General features: G+C 43.9%; 1 protein-coding gene across 1 annotated transcript in view; it reads right to left on the reverse strand.

The window, feature by feature from the left end:
• Nucleotides 1-666: 666 nt before the first annotated feature.
• Nucleotides 667-12,175, reverse strand: part of GGA2 (golgi associated, gamma adaptin ear containing, ARF binding protein 2) — a 33,310-nt gene continuing 21,801 nt past the window's right edge. Inside the window, exons 11-17 of the mRNA XM_032605335.1 lie at nucleotides 11,385-11,507; nucleotides 11,065-11,093; nucleotides 10,531-10,664; nucleotides 8,989-9,146; nucleotides 6,443-6,612; nucleotides 5,350-5,460; nucleotides 667-4,854 (exon numbers count right to left, since the gene is read on the reverse strand). Coding sequence (XP_032461226.1) covers nucleotides 4,744-4,854; nucleotides 5,350-5,460; nucleotides 6,443-6,612; nucleotides 8,989-9,146; nucleotides 10,531-10,664; nucleotides 11,065-11,093; nucleotides 11,385-11,507 — 836 coding nt within the window. The 3' untranslated portion in view covers nucleotides 667-4,743. The remainder of the gene's footprint in view (nucleotides 4,855-5,349; nucleotides 5,461-6,442; nucleotides 6,613-8,988; nucleotides 9,147-10,530; nucleotides 10,665-11,064; nucleotides 11,094-11,384; nucleotides 11,508-12,175) is intronic.

A 12,175-nucleotide genomic window follows, 5' to 3' on the forward strand; every position in this document is an offset into this window, starting at 1 on the left:
AATATGCCACTAGCTTTATTTATTTTAGCCACGCCACATGGCTTACAGGATCTTAGTTCCCCAACCAGGGATCGAACCTGTGCCCCCTGCAGTGGAAGCGCAGTCTTCACCACTGGACCGCCAGGGAAGTCCTGCCACTAGCTTTAAAGTTAATATTTTACCTATGCATTCAAAAACAAGAATAGACTAAAAGGTATCTGCTTCAGATTTTGGTGACAGGGTTATGAATTTTAGAATTACATAGTCTTGTTTACAAAATTTAACTGAATGTTTTATAGGAAGTGTTGTTGATTAGTTTCTAAGTATATTGTTATGGATTTCTGCTTTTGACTAGACTTATGCATAAGGTTTCCAAAGTTTTGTTACCTTTCTATCCTCGACATTTACTGCATCTCAGTATTAATTTGAACCTTGCCAAAAATTAAAATATTTGCTTGATTTCATGAGGTAAACTTCAAATAGTCATAGGGACTTCCCTGGTGGTCCAGTGGTTAAGACTCCACGCTTCCACTGCAGGGGGGCGAGGATTCGGTTCGATCCCTGGTCGGGGAACTAAGATCCCACAAGCCTCACAGCACGGCCAAAAAAGTTATGGGTAAGTCAAGTTTGTTCATGTATTGGAAGCCAGGTGGACAAGCAAACAGTAAATGAAATATGAGTCTTAGCTTAGTCCTATGAAGTACTGGAGTCACTTCACATTTATTAACTCACTTCTCAAAACAATCCTGTTATGCACTTTACAGGGAAGGAAGCAGAAGAGGACAAATTACTTGTCTCAGGTCACATGGCTAGAGGTAGTACATGAAGCTAAAGAATGGAATTACAAGTAAGGGTTGACTTAATTACTTCAAACTGTTGGGACTTCAGAAGACCTCAAACTTGAAAAGCCTATGTATCTGGAGCCTGTAATACTGCAATGTTTTTCAGCTTTTAAAATCATAGTAGTACCTCTAGCTGTGGGATAAAGTAAGTGTTCAAGAATAAAAGTCAAAGGAGCAGAATGTTTACACATTTTTAGATGCAAGCTTTCTCAGAATGAACATGGCATAGTTGGGAATGCATTGGGCAAGGGAACTAAAAGCCTGGAGTTTTTCCATTTCAGCTTACATTAAATGTGTGAAGAGATCTCTGGACCTTGGCCTTATCTTCTCTGAGGATACTTCCTGCTTATCTACTTGACTCCGTCTCTTTCCAGATGAAAGAGGTCAGGCTGTTACTGCTTAAAACAAATATGAAACAAACTATGGCTAGCACTCTATTGTTTTCTTCTTAGTTTAAAACAAACACACTAGTTTGTAGAATTTTATATTTTGGGCCTGGGTAAGCACCTTCTATATTAGATATATTCTAAGAATTTGTGATTTATGAACACTGTACTACACACTATTTGTATGAGAATATCACCTTTGCTTTTAACCTTTCATGTCTGATCTCTCAATTTACACTACTTTATTTTTAATGGGTAATATTCATGTTTTTGGTCATTATTTATCCTTTTTTCAACGTTACTAAATCCACAGCTCATCTACTCTCAACGAGTGGCTCACAGATAGAGCAGCATTTTAGCCCAATCTTAAATCACTGAAGATACAAAAGGAGTTAATTACAGGTGTAGTCAAAGAGATACGAGAAAACGCAGTATTATCAAAACATGAAGGGACTTTCTTGTGGCTTTGGCAAAGTGTCCTCTATTCTTGACAGATGACGCCAGAAGGGTAAGGAGCAAACAAAGTTACAGAAGGGCACCGAACGCCAGAGTAAACAACTTGAATTTGGCTGCAAAGGCTTTTAGGGCATTAAGAAGCCATTCAGTTTTTCAGCAGGGGTCAACTGCCCAGGTATGTTACAGAATTCTGATGCTGGCAAGTATAACTGCTGAGAGGAGAACTGAGAGGCAGGCTACGGCACCATCAAAAAAAAAAAAAAAAAAAAAAAAGCAAAACCAGGGCAGTGACAATGTGAATGCAAGATGTGATACTATTTAGAAATAGACTAGACGAGACAAAAGTATTGAGGGGGATGGAGATGAAGCAAGAACCAAGGACCTATGAAGGCTTGGATAGGTGCTTTCAAATAAAAGAACAGAGACAGAATGAGAGAAGCGGCTGTGTTCCATTCTAAGCACTTGGAGGCAACAGTGGAACCTCCAGATAGATATCCATTAGACGGCTTAAAATAGGGACCTGATGTCAGCAAGGAGGTGGGAGCCTGAGATACAGGTCTACCACCCATCTAGTAGTTAACTGCCCAGAATGCTTAGAAAAGTCCTAAGGACCAAACGCTATGGAAACACATTTAAGGGACAGAGGGAAAAGAACAGTCAGAGGTAGGTCAAGAAATAGGGATAAGCAGGATCCCCGAAGGAAGAGTTCAGGACAGGGGAAAATACTGGATGGTCAGTGCCAACTCTCCAACAGACACATTATGGATTTGTCTCTCCCCATCAGAAGACCCACGAGGGCAGGGACCTTCTATCACTGCTGTATCTGCAGTGCCTACAGCAGTGCTCGGCTCACAGTAGCTAGTCAACAACAACTTGCTGAGTGAATAAAAGATACGGGTTGGTTCTTCTTAAGTGGTCGCTGAACTTCATAATTAGAAGGCACTGATAACATAAACCAGGGCCACTTTCAGGACACCCACCTCCCTACCCCCTTACCCTTGTCCAACTGTACCTAAGCAGAGCACCACTGGGAGTCTGTCTCCCAGAAGACAGAAGAATGTTCACACGCAGTGAGTCTACCTTTTAACTACGTGATAAAGGTTTTTTCATGTGTAGGTCTCATTCACCCTTTTTTTTTTTTTTTTGCGGTACACGGGCCTCTCACCGTTGTGGCCTCTCCCGTTGCGGAGCACAGGCTCTGGACGCGCAGGCTCAGCGGCCATGGCTCACGGGCCCAGCCACTCCACGGCATGTGGGATCTTCCTGGACCGGGGCACGAACCCGTGTCCCCTGCGTCGGCAGGCAGACTCTCAACACTTCCCTGCGCCACCAGGGAAGCCCTCATTCACCCATTTTTGATGGAAGTCCTAGGTAGGCATCGTCTTTATGATGGGCACCTCTAGGAGACTTTATGAAATTGCTAGAGCCTATAAAAGCTATATAGAATATTTGAACACAAAATTTTAGATTAAAATGAACCTTATGAGTTATGCCAAATGAAGAAGTCACCCCATCATTTATCTGTTTTATGAGTTTTCACATTTGCTTTAAAAGTAACATACCTTGATTTTTTACAGCTCTCATCCCCACTATAGTGCTGGCACATTTCCAACTATATGTAGAAGGTAAAAGATCAGACTGTAGAGTACCAGATCTTGTGACAAAGAGCCCCAAACAGAGCCTTGCAGTTTCTGAGGCAGAATCCTACCCAGACAGGTGAGCTGCTTGGATCTTGCATCCTTCATCAGGCCATCTCAGCCAGGCTCAGCTCTCTTCACCCATCCACCAGGCCAAGCAAGACTTGTAAAACATGCACAAATGCCTAGCACATTGTAGGTGCTAAGTATTAACTGACTGCAGGCCTGAATTCTTCCTTCACACCATGACTGTAACAAGAATCCACCTCTCTTCCAGCTTCATTCAGATCCTCAGGGCTTCTCTTCACTGAAGCAGTTCTTAAGGTTCCACATCCCTCAGGAAGTCTTCCTTACTTCCACAGATGAATGATCCCTTCAAGCCTATTATCTCTAAATGCAACAGGCTTTGCATCTCCTACTTACTCAAAACTCCACAAAGTGTATTTGCTACACGGGTATTTATTCAATGACTTTCTGTATTTAGTCATCACTTTTCATTGCTAAACTCACTTCGTATCTCATTTGCATCACAGTTCTTCATCCTGGATTGTGAAGTCAACAGGCCAGGGCGAACCTGTTAGTTATGATTTACAATGACTGGCATGGTGTCACAATCAAAGAGCTCTGGGTAAATGCTTGTGGTGAAAGAGGATGAGGATGGAGATGAGGGTCCTGAGGAAGGGTCCAGACAGGCTGCCCGACCCATGGAACCTGAGGCCTGAATAAGGCCTGGGATCTGCTTTCCCCTCTGCCCTGAAGGGTCCATCTATGGGCAATTCTAAGGCACAGTGGTGAAGGACATGATTGGCCCACCAAGCGCAGTCCTCTGGTCTAGTGGCAGCCCCTCGCCTAGAACACAGTGCAACAAGCATTCCATTTAGAAGATCTTCCTGAACACATGCAAGCAGCATTCGCTAATGGAAATGGAGACAAGGTCTTTCTTGGAAGAGAGTGTCCCAGAAGACACTCTGCTCCAAGACCAACCAGGTCCCTTTAAGGGTCCCTGAGAAGAGCAGCCTGGGAGCAACCAAGTCTTTCAAAGGCTGACAAGGCACAGAGTGGATGAATGAAAAGATAATAATACATGGAAAACAACAACAACAACTTTGGCTTATAAAACCTCCAACTTGAGGCAGGGACATCAGTGTCCACCAACATGCAAAACCAGATATGATCGTAGCAGATGGTTATCAGAAATGCTTTAGCATTTCCCACACCGCCCACATGCCTGCCCCTCAGCCCCCGGGCCACACACACACACACACACACACACACACACACACACACACAATATCTGCAGAACAAGTCAGAGGTTGGCATCCAGAGCCTGATGTCAGGACAGAACTCTTGGCACTCTGCACTACATCACTGTGATTAGTCCTATCTAGACAGCAAAAGTAACACTGGCCTAAGCTTGAATGGCAGGGTCTGTCCAGTGAGGAGTTAGGCTGCACCCAAGACTGCCAGGTCTGGAAAGTCTTTCACTTCTCCTACTTCGCTGAAAGGCTGTCCACCCTGGTTGAATGTCAGCTTATACCGTAACCGGATGGGCTCCTGAGCAAAGATAAAAGATGTTATATTAGTGGGGAGCGAACACAGAGACAGGCCCAGAGTAAAAGCCTTTACCCACCTCGTAGTCACCAAGTAACAGTATATGTATGTTAACTCCACCCAAGTGAGGGCTTCAAGCAACTGTTTGACAGGCATACCCTGGCCTTGACCCTCTGGGACTACAAACACAAAGGGAGCCAGGCTTACATCCTGGGAATCCTCCCACGCTTTTGCAGTCCTGGAGACCAGCTAAGAGGACAGACTGGCCTCACCCTTTCAGAGGATTCCATGGGATTAGGGAGACTGTGTACCACTCCCTTGGTCCCCAGCTATGACAATCTGGTCACAGATCTTTCAATAAGCCCCAAAGGAAAACAGACTCTGGCAAGGGACATTCTACCACCATCCCAACCAAAGCAAGACCTCTCCACCTGCCCAGCTGCCTCCCTAGAGCTCAGGGGCCCCCATTTCCCTGCTACCACAGACACCAGAACATACTTTGTGTGGATTGTCAAGCAGCAGCATCTGAGAGATCACTGCTGGAGGCATCAAAGGACTGAAAGCAGGAAGCCTGGAGCTGGACGCTGGCTGTAGTTTCACTCTCATTGACTATTGGGGGCAAAAAGAATCCAACATATAACTCATTCCTAACAAACTACAGCTTTAATGAGGGAGATCAGGTGAACAGGAGAGCTTGGCCTCCACCCCACCAATTGATGAAAGGATCCAAAAGCCCTTCCACTCATACATGGAATGTATCTGAAGTTGTGTGATCAAAGGTTGGCTTCTGAGAGGCAGCATGAAGAGTGAGAGCATATCTTGAGTTGAATTCTAACTCTGCCTCTTACTAGCTCTGTGATTTGGGGCAAAATATTTAACCTTTCTGAACCTTGGATTGATAATTTAATTTATAAGATAGAGGTGATAATAGCACATGCCCTACAAAATTACCATGAGTATTAGAAAACACATAGTTTATTTTTGTCTGCTTTGAATCCTTCCTTTCAGGACAGGCCCCCTTGCCCATTTCTTGTGATTCTGGTATGGCTGTTAATCTGTGGGGAGCTACGTCCCTCGAGAAAAAAAACATAACATGCAACTTGGCCAGAGTACCTCATACCCCTTAACACGAGTTACTGGTCCAAGGTATGCAAGTAACACCAACAAGGCCAATCCTAGCCCTTCCTTAGGTAATCAATATGCATGCCTCATGTCAGGGGAGAGTTTCCTTCTGAGATAAAAAGCGATAAGGACCATGTAACTCTGGAGCTGCTGGTAACCATTTCCTGCTTGGTGGAGGGAGTCTATGAGAGAACAGGGTCCAGAGAGGAAAAACAAAGTCAAGAGATGGAAAGTGACAGATTCTTAAGGAACTGTTTAAGAATTTACCTGAATCCAGCCATATCTGAAGTCAGACGTTCAGGAATCCTCAGTTAAATGAGCCAACAAAACCCCCATTTTATCTTAACCTACTTCGAGTAAAGATTCTAGCCCTTCCACCTAATAGATAACATCCCAGCAAAGGACCTGGTGTTCAAAAATGATAGCCTTTATTGAAAAATTCAAAGGAGCGGGCCAGCCGCTGACTCACCTTTGGCACAGCTACTTGAAACATGATGTCCCAGACAGGTTGGGTGGCCGTGCTCATCATGGTCAACAGTAGCACCTGTACCTCTGGGTGGCCAGGGGCCCCAGTCTGGGAAAAGTGGAGCAGAATTCTGAATCCATTCCGGTCATACACGATAAGAGGAGGCAGGTTGCCTGGTAGAGAAGGACCCGACCAAAAGGATTAGCGCTGTTACAGACTCCCCTGAAAGAGCAGCCATGCTTGAAAGAGATGTGCACCTATCACCAAATCCTGTTGCTTCTCCAGTCAGAACAGCTCCTGGAATTAACCCTCTGCATCACCATAATCCAAGTCCTCGTTACCTCTAGTTGGACTCCTGTGACATTCCAAACTGATCTCTCCCCTCCATCCCACCATCCAGTACCAGTTTAAGAAAAAAAAAAACAAGCATTTTTTTGAGCAAGAAATGATTACGATTAAAATAATGTATGAACACTACAGAAAATATAGGATACCATAAAGGAGAAAATAAAAAACACCCTTAATACTCCCCAGAAATAAGCACTGCTAACATCTGGGCCTATATCCTTCTGGTTTCTCTTGTATGACTACATACACATAACATCTCTTATATTTAAGTTTACAAAACTATAAAGACAGTAGATCTCTTCAAATTAATTAGGTCTTGGAAATACTAAAGGGATCGTTCTACTTTAGCTAAGAAATGATTCGTAAGTTAATTTTGGGAAAAGATACGTTAGATTAACCATTAAAAAAGAAGGGAGAGTAGGGCTATTTGCATTAACAAATACTCAGATATGTACGAAATTGCAATTGAAAACAGCATGCAGAACTGACCCAAATACGAGAATTTAACATGTCAAGAGCATATATTTGAAAATCACTGGCTGATTCAATAAATGGCAGGCAGCTTGCTAACCAACTGGAAAAAATTTTAATGAAAATCCTTATTTCATGCCAAACATCACTTATCAAAACGCACATTGTAAGAATATAGTTTAACAATGAAACTGTCGGAGATTTAAAAGACTGAAAATACTCATGAGGTATGGAGGTGAGGTTATGGGGAAAAAGGTAACCCTTCCAGGAAGGAACCTGGTGACGAAGATCAAAATTTTAAATGTCTACACCCAGCATTTCCACTTTTAAGCATATATCCTAATGAAATAATCAGGGAAGTTTCAAAAATGGATCTCCATTTTTTGCAATGGGTGTTCACTGTAACACTGTTTACAACAGTAAACACCTGGAGACAAATTATCCTTCAGAAGGAAACTGAATAAATGAGTTACAGTACATGTTAGTGGCATAAGAATGAATTCATTTTTAAAAAATCAAGGTTTTGAAGAATAAGGGCATGAAACAATGCTATAGCTTAAAATAGTAAATAAAGCAGGATATAAAACAGTATATAGGGCTTCCCTGGTGGCGCAGTGGTTGAGAGTCCGCCTGCCGATGCAGGGGACGCGGGTTCGTGCCCCAGTCCGGGAAGATCCCACATGCCGCGGAGTGGCTGGCCCGTGACCCATGGCTGCTGAGCCTGCGCGTCCGGAGCCTGTGCTCCGCAACGGGAGAGGCCACAGCAGTGAGAGGCCCGCATAGCGCAAAAAAAAAAAAAAAAAAACAGTATATATACTATGGTGACAATTTACTAAACATACATGCATGGATAAAACAGGAAAATACATCAAGACATTAACAGAACTTTCATCTCTGGGTGGTAGCGGTACAGATGATTTAAATTTTCTGCTCTATTCTATCTTTTCTAAAACTATATTGAATTTTGTTTTTTAATAATTTCAGATTTACAAAAAGTTACAAAAACACAAAGAATTCCCATGTAGTATATATAACTACAGTGCAATTATCAAAACCAGGAAATTAACAATGAACATTTATTATGTTTAAATAAAAATTAATTAAGTATGCAAAGGGCCCCCACTGCTGACTTTATTTCCTCTGCCTGGTTCCAGGGCCCTCTGTAATCTGAGCTCACCACACTGAGCCACAGGAAGGCCCTGTGCCCAAGGAAGGGGCCCAGGCCCTAGATCTAAAGACCCCAGTTGTTTCCCGCTCACATACCAGTGTGCTGACCACAGGCAGTCTCACCTTACTTAGCTGGGCCTTCCGTTTCCTTTTCTTTGTAAGGGAGGTTAATAGCTACTTTTCCTGCATTAATGAGGATCATTAGAAAGGAAGAGGATCACCAGCCAAATTCTTCCTTTCTTTCTAATTCCACCTCTTCTGAGTTATTTCAGATCACACTGAACATTCCCTTCTTGAATTCCAAATGAAGATCATCTCCGTAAGTGGATTCAAGGCCCCTAATTAAATTCCGCCTGCCAATATCCTTCAGTGTCAACCCCAAGATAGAGAAAACTAAAAAAAGTATTAGCTAAGAGACATGGGCCACCCGCCTTATCCTCTGTCCCCAGGCAGTATCTCTCCCCGACTCATCTTCCCCAGTTTAAGAGCCACCCATACCAATCCAGAGTGGATAAAGCTGGGCATCTAACAGAAAGGGAAAAAAAGGGTGAAACTGTACTTACTGGGCTTAACAGACTCCAAAGGGACAAACACTTGAGCCAGAGGTGTATTCTGGGAAGACGGAGAAGAAGCCAATGGGCCAGCCTCCCAGGACCAACCTGGAGAGGACTTAGTACCTGGTGGCACTTCCCTGGGGATATTTTTCTGTGGAATATAATTCCTGCAAAGAAATAATATCAAGACTGGCAAAAACTGTAGAGAATTCCAGGAATCTGATTAGGTTTTGTGAAAAATAAGGGGAAAAAATAAATATATATGCATGTGTATATGTGTGTATGTATATATTTTACGAGTGTATGACTTTAGACAAGTAATCTAACCCATGCCTCAGTTTTCTTACTGTAAAATAGAAACAGTTTAGTATCTATCTCATAGGCTGTTACAAGAATTAAATGAGAAAGTATATGAAGAGCACTGAGCGGAATGTGTGCATACAATAAGGACCCAATAAAGTAATTAACGTTGTAGTTGTCAGGCAGTCTCTGACAACAAGTAGCTCAGTCAGATGGTTTCCCATACATGATCACCAGCGTGACGTAAGCTAGGAAGATGACAGCACAAGTTACACTGACCATTCATTCATACTTCATGATTTTGTCCATTTGGAATACAAATCAAAAACATTTATGGAAAACCAAACTCCAGACGTAAGTAACCCACCAAAATTAGAATTATTACTGACCCCATGTCAAGTGGTTATAAACAGTAAACTAGGAAGAAACCCCCTACGGGTACTAACAAGAATGACCTCCCAGCACACCTCCATTTCCACCCAGCTCTGTGGTCTCCACCAGGGACACAGGCTCTCAGGCTGTTTGGGGGAAGGCAAAGTGTTCCAGCCTTGCCAGAGGCAAAGGGACAGGATCTATGAAAATATGTTTATACTCATACCTAAGAGCACCTCTACTTTTATAAATCTGTACTATAGAAACACTCCAGCTTCCTCCAACCTGGAAGCTATGTAAATATCCACAAGAGGAAAATGATTAAATATATATATGTATATGAATTATTATTCAACTATTAGAATCAGGCAAGTTTACATAAATTGATGAAAATGTATCCAAGATGTGTAATATAAAAAACCACAGTGGAGTACAGTTTGTAAATTATCTCATTTGTGTAAAAATAAGCCACAGCAACACATTACTACATGTGTAGAAAAAAAGCAAAGAAGGACCATTCAACATTGTCTTTAGAGAGTGATATTTGGGACTTTCTATATTATCTATTTCTCTAGTAATCAAGCTTTGCTTCAAATTACACTGAAATCAGGAAAAAAGAAAAAAACAACCTATAAAGACAAAAAACATCATCATCATCTACTGCTGTTGCTCCTTAAACCGCGTTTTGGAGGTCCTGGCCAAACGTGTACTTTCCTGACTTAGGATGCGGAATAAAAGGAGAACACACTGAACTCCGACAGAAAGGAAGCGGCCCTTCAGGGGGAGCAGCATCCCTGGGCCCCGCTGCCTGGCCTCGCGCAGTGAGCGAGCACTGCACACAGGAGCCACTCTTCTACGCTCCTTGCCCACAAGACTCACAGAGGTCCCGGAGACGGCTGTGGGGAGAGGAGATCCAGCAAGTTCCTTTCTGCAGAAGGGCTCTGGACACCACCACCTGGCAGTGTGCTGGTGGCAGGGTTCCTCTTTTCCTGACCGCAATTCTGACTCGCAACCTGTCAAAACCAGGAATGACTAAAGTAAGGCCAGGGCATGAGTGACTATGAGCCAAGGTGACATCGTGGCACAGCTCTCCTGACCCCAAAGCCCAGGCTTACTACACTTCCTGGGGCAGGTAGAGAAAGGTCAAGAGGACATGACTCCTCAGCAGACCCTTAGTAAGCAGGAGCCTGGATACAACAGAAAAGGGTAGGGAAGAAGGAGAGCAAAATCCCTCCAGGGGTTCAAGCCAGACAGTAGAGGTGAGGATGAGGAAGAGGCTTTGGACCTCCGAGTCCACGGTGCCACCAGGCTATGCTGTAGCCCTCCACCCTCCCCCAGGCACTGCTGCCCTCATGAAGGTCGGTTTGAGGGACTTCCCCTCTCCTCTCTGGTCCCTAGGAAGAGCTTCCTTACCTTTTTGGTAACTGGGCCATCACTGATCCCTGTAAAGAAGGAACAGAGTGAGATGCACATCCGTAGCTCTACCCGATATGGAGACTGATACCATCATCCTTTCTAGAACATTTAGAAAGCCTAGACAAAACAAATTACCCAAAGTCATTCAACTCATTCATGGCAAATCTGAAACTGAGTACCGGGAGGACCTCTCTGAACTTCCCGGTATACCCAATTCCTTCTAAGAACCGGCACACTCTCACCAGGGGGAAGGGGCTTACTCTCTCCCTGGGAATCAGGACCATTCTGTGCCTGCTGCCCCTAAACAGCACCCTCACCTAAGGCTGCCAGGTCGTGATGCAGTAAAGATGGCGCCACAGTCCCAGCCTGCTCGGATCCACTGTCCACCTCCAAGTCAATCAGGGGGCAGTTCTTCATGCGGCCTGTTGGATTCTGAAAGACTAGAAAACAGACAGTTAGGAAAACAAGTCAGTCAGAATAAGAGCAAAGTCTCCACGTAAAGGTTATCAGTTTCCCTCAGGCCTCCTCCCAATCAAAAGACATCACATCACCCCACCCTTAAGCACACCCCAGATGAACCTTCCACCTCAGCTGACTGGCTTGACTTACAGCCTTGAGTGGCATCTGAAATACGAGGTAACCAGAGGAACTGCCTTCCCACCCCAGTAAACACAGAATCCTCTAATGGTCCATTCAACCTGGACAGTAGCAGAGCTGACTGCTCCAGGTCAGAGGCCTTTGAGGTTCTGACCACAGTGAATCAGAATCATCTCGAGTGCTCGATAAAAATGCAGGTCCCAGCTCTAAGTAGTCTTGATTCAGAAGGTCCAAGAATCTGCATTTTAACCAGTACTCCAGATGATTCCTATTTAGCTAGCCTGACACTAGGAAACATCTGAAGAAGGTCATATTTTTTTTGGTGTGAGCTCCCATAAGTAAGCACTCATGAGAGGTGCAATCCAAACCTGGGCACGGTATAGCCACCGCTTCTGTTTACAGCCAAAGCTAGTTCCAGCCTAGCAGTCAACCCGTGATGGCACGTGGGGCAGAGGCTGGCTATATAAAACCAATTCTCAAGGGAAAGGGAAAAGAGGACATGCTCTCTCAT

This window comes from Phocoena sinus, chromosome 15, assembly GCF_008692025.1.
Source record: "Phocoena sinus isolate mPhoSin1 chromosome 15, mPhoSin1.pri, whole genome shotgun sequence".
Classification (NCBI taxonomy): domain Eukaryota; kingdom Metazoa; phylum Chordata; class Mammalia; order Artiodactyla; family Phocoenidae; genus Phocoena; species Phocoena sinus.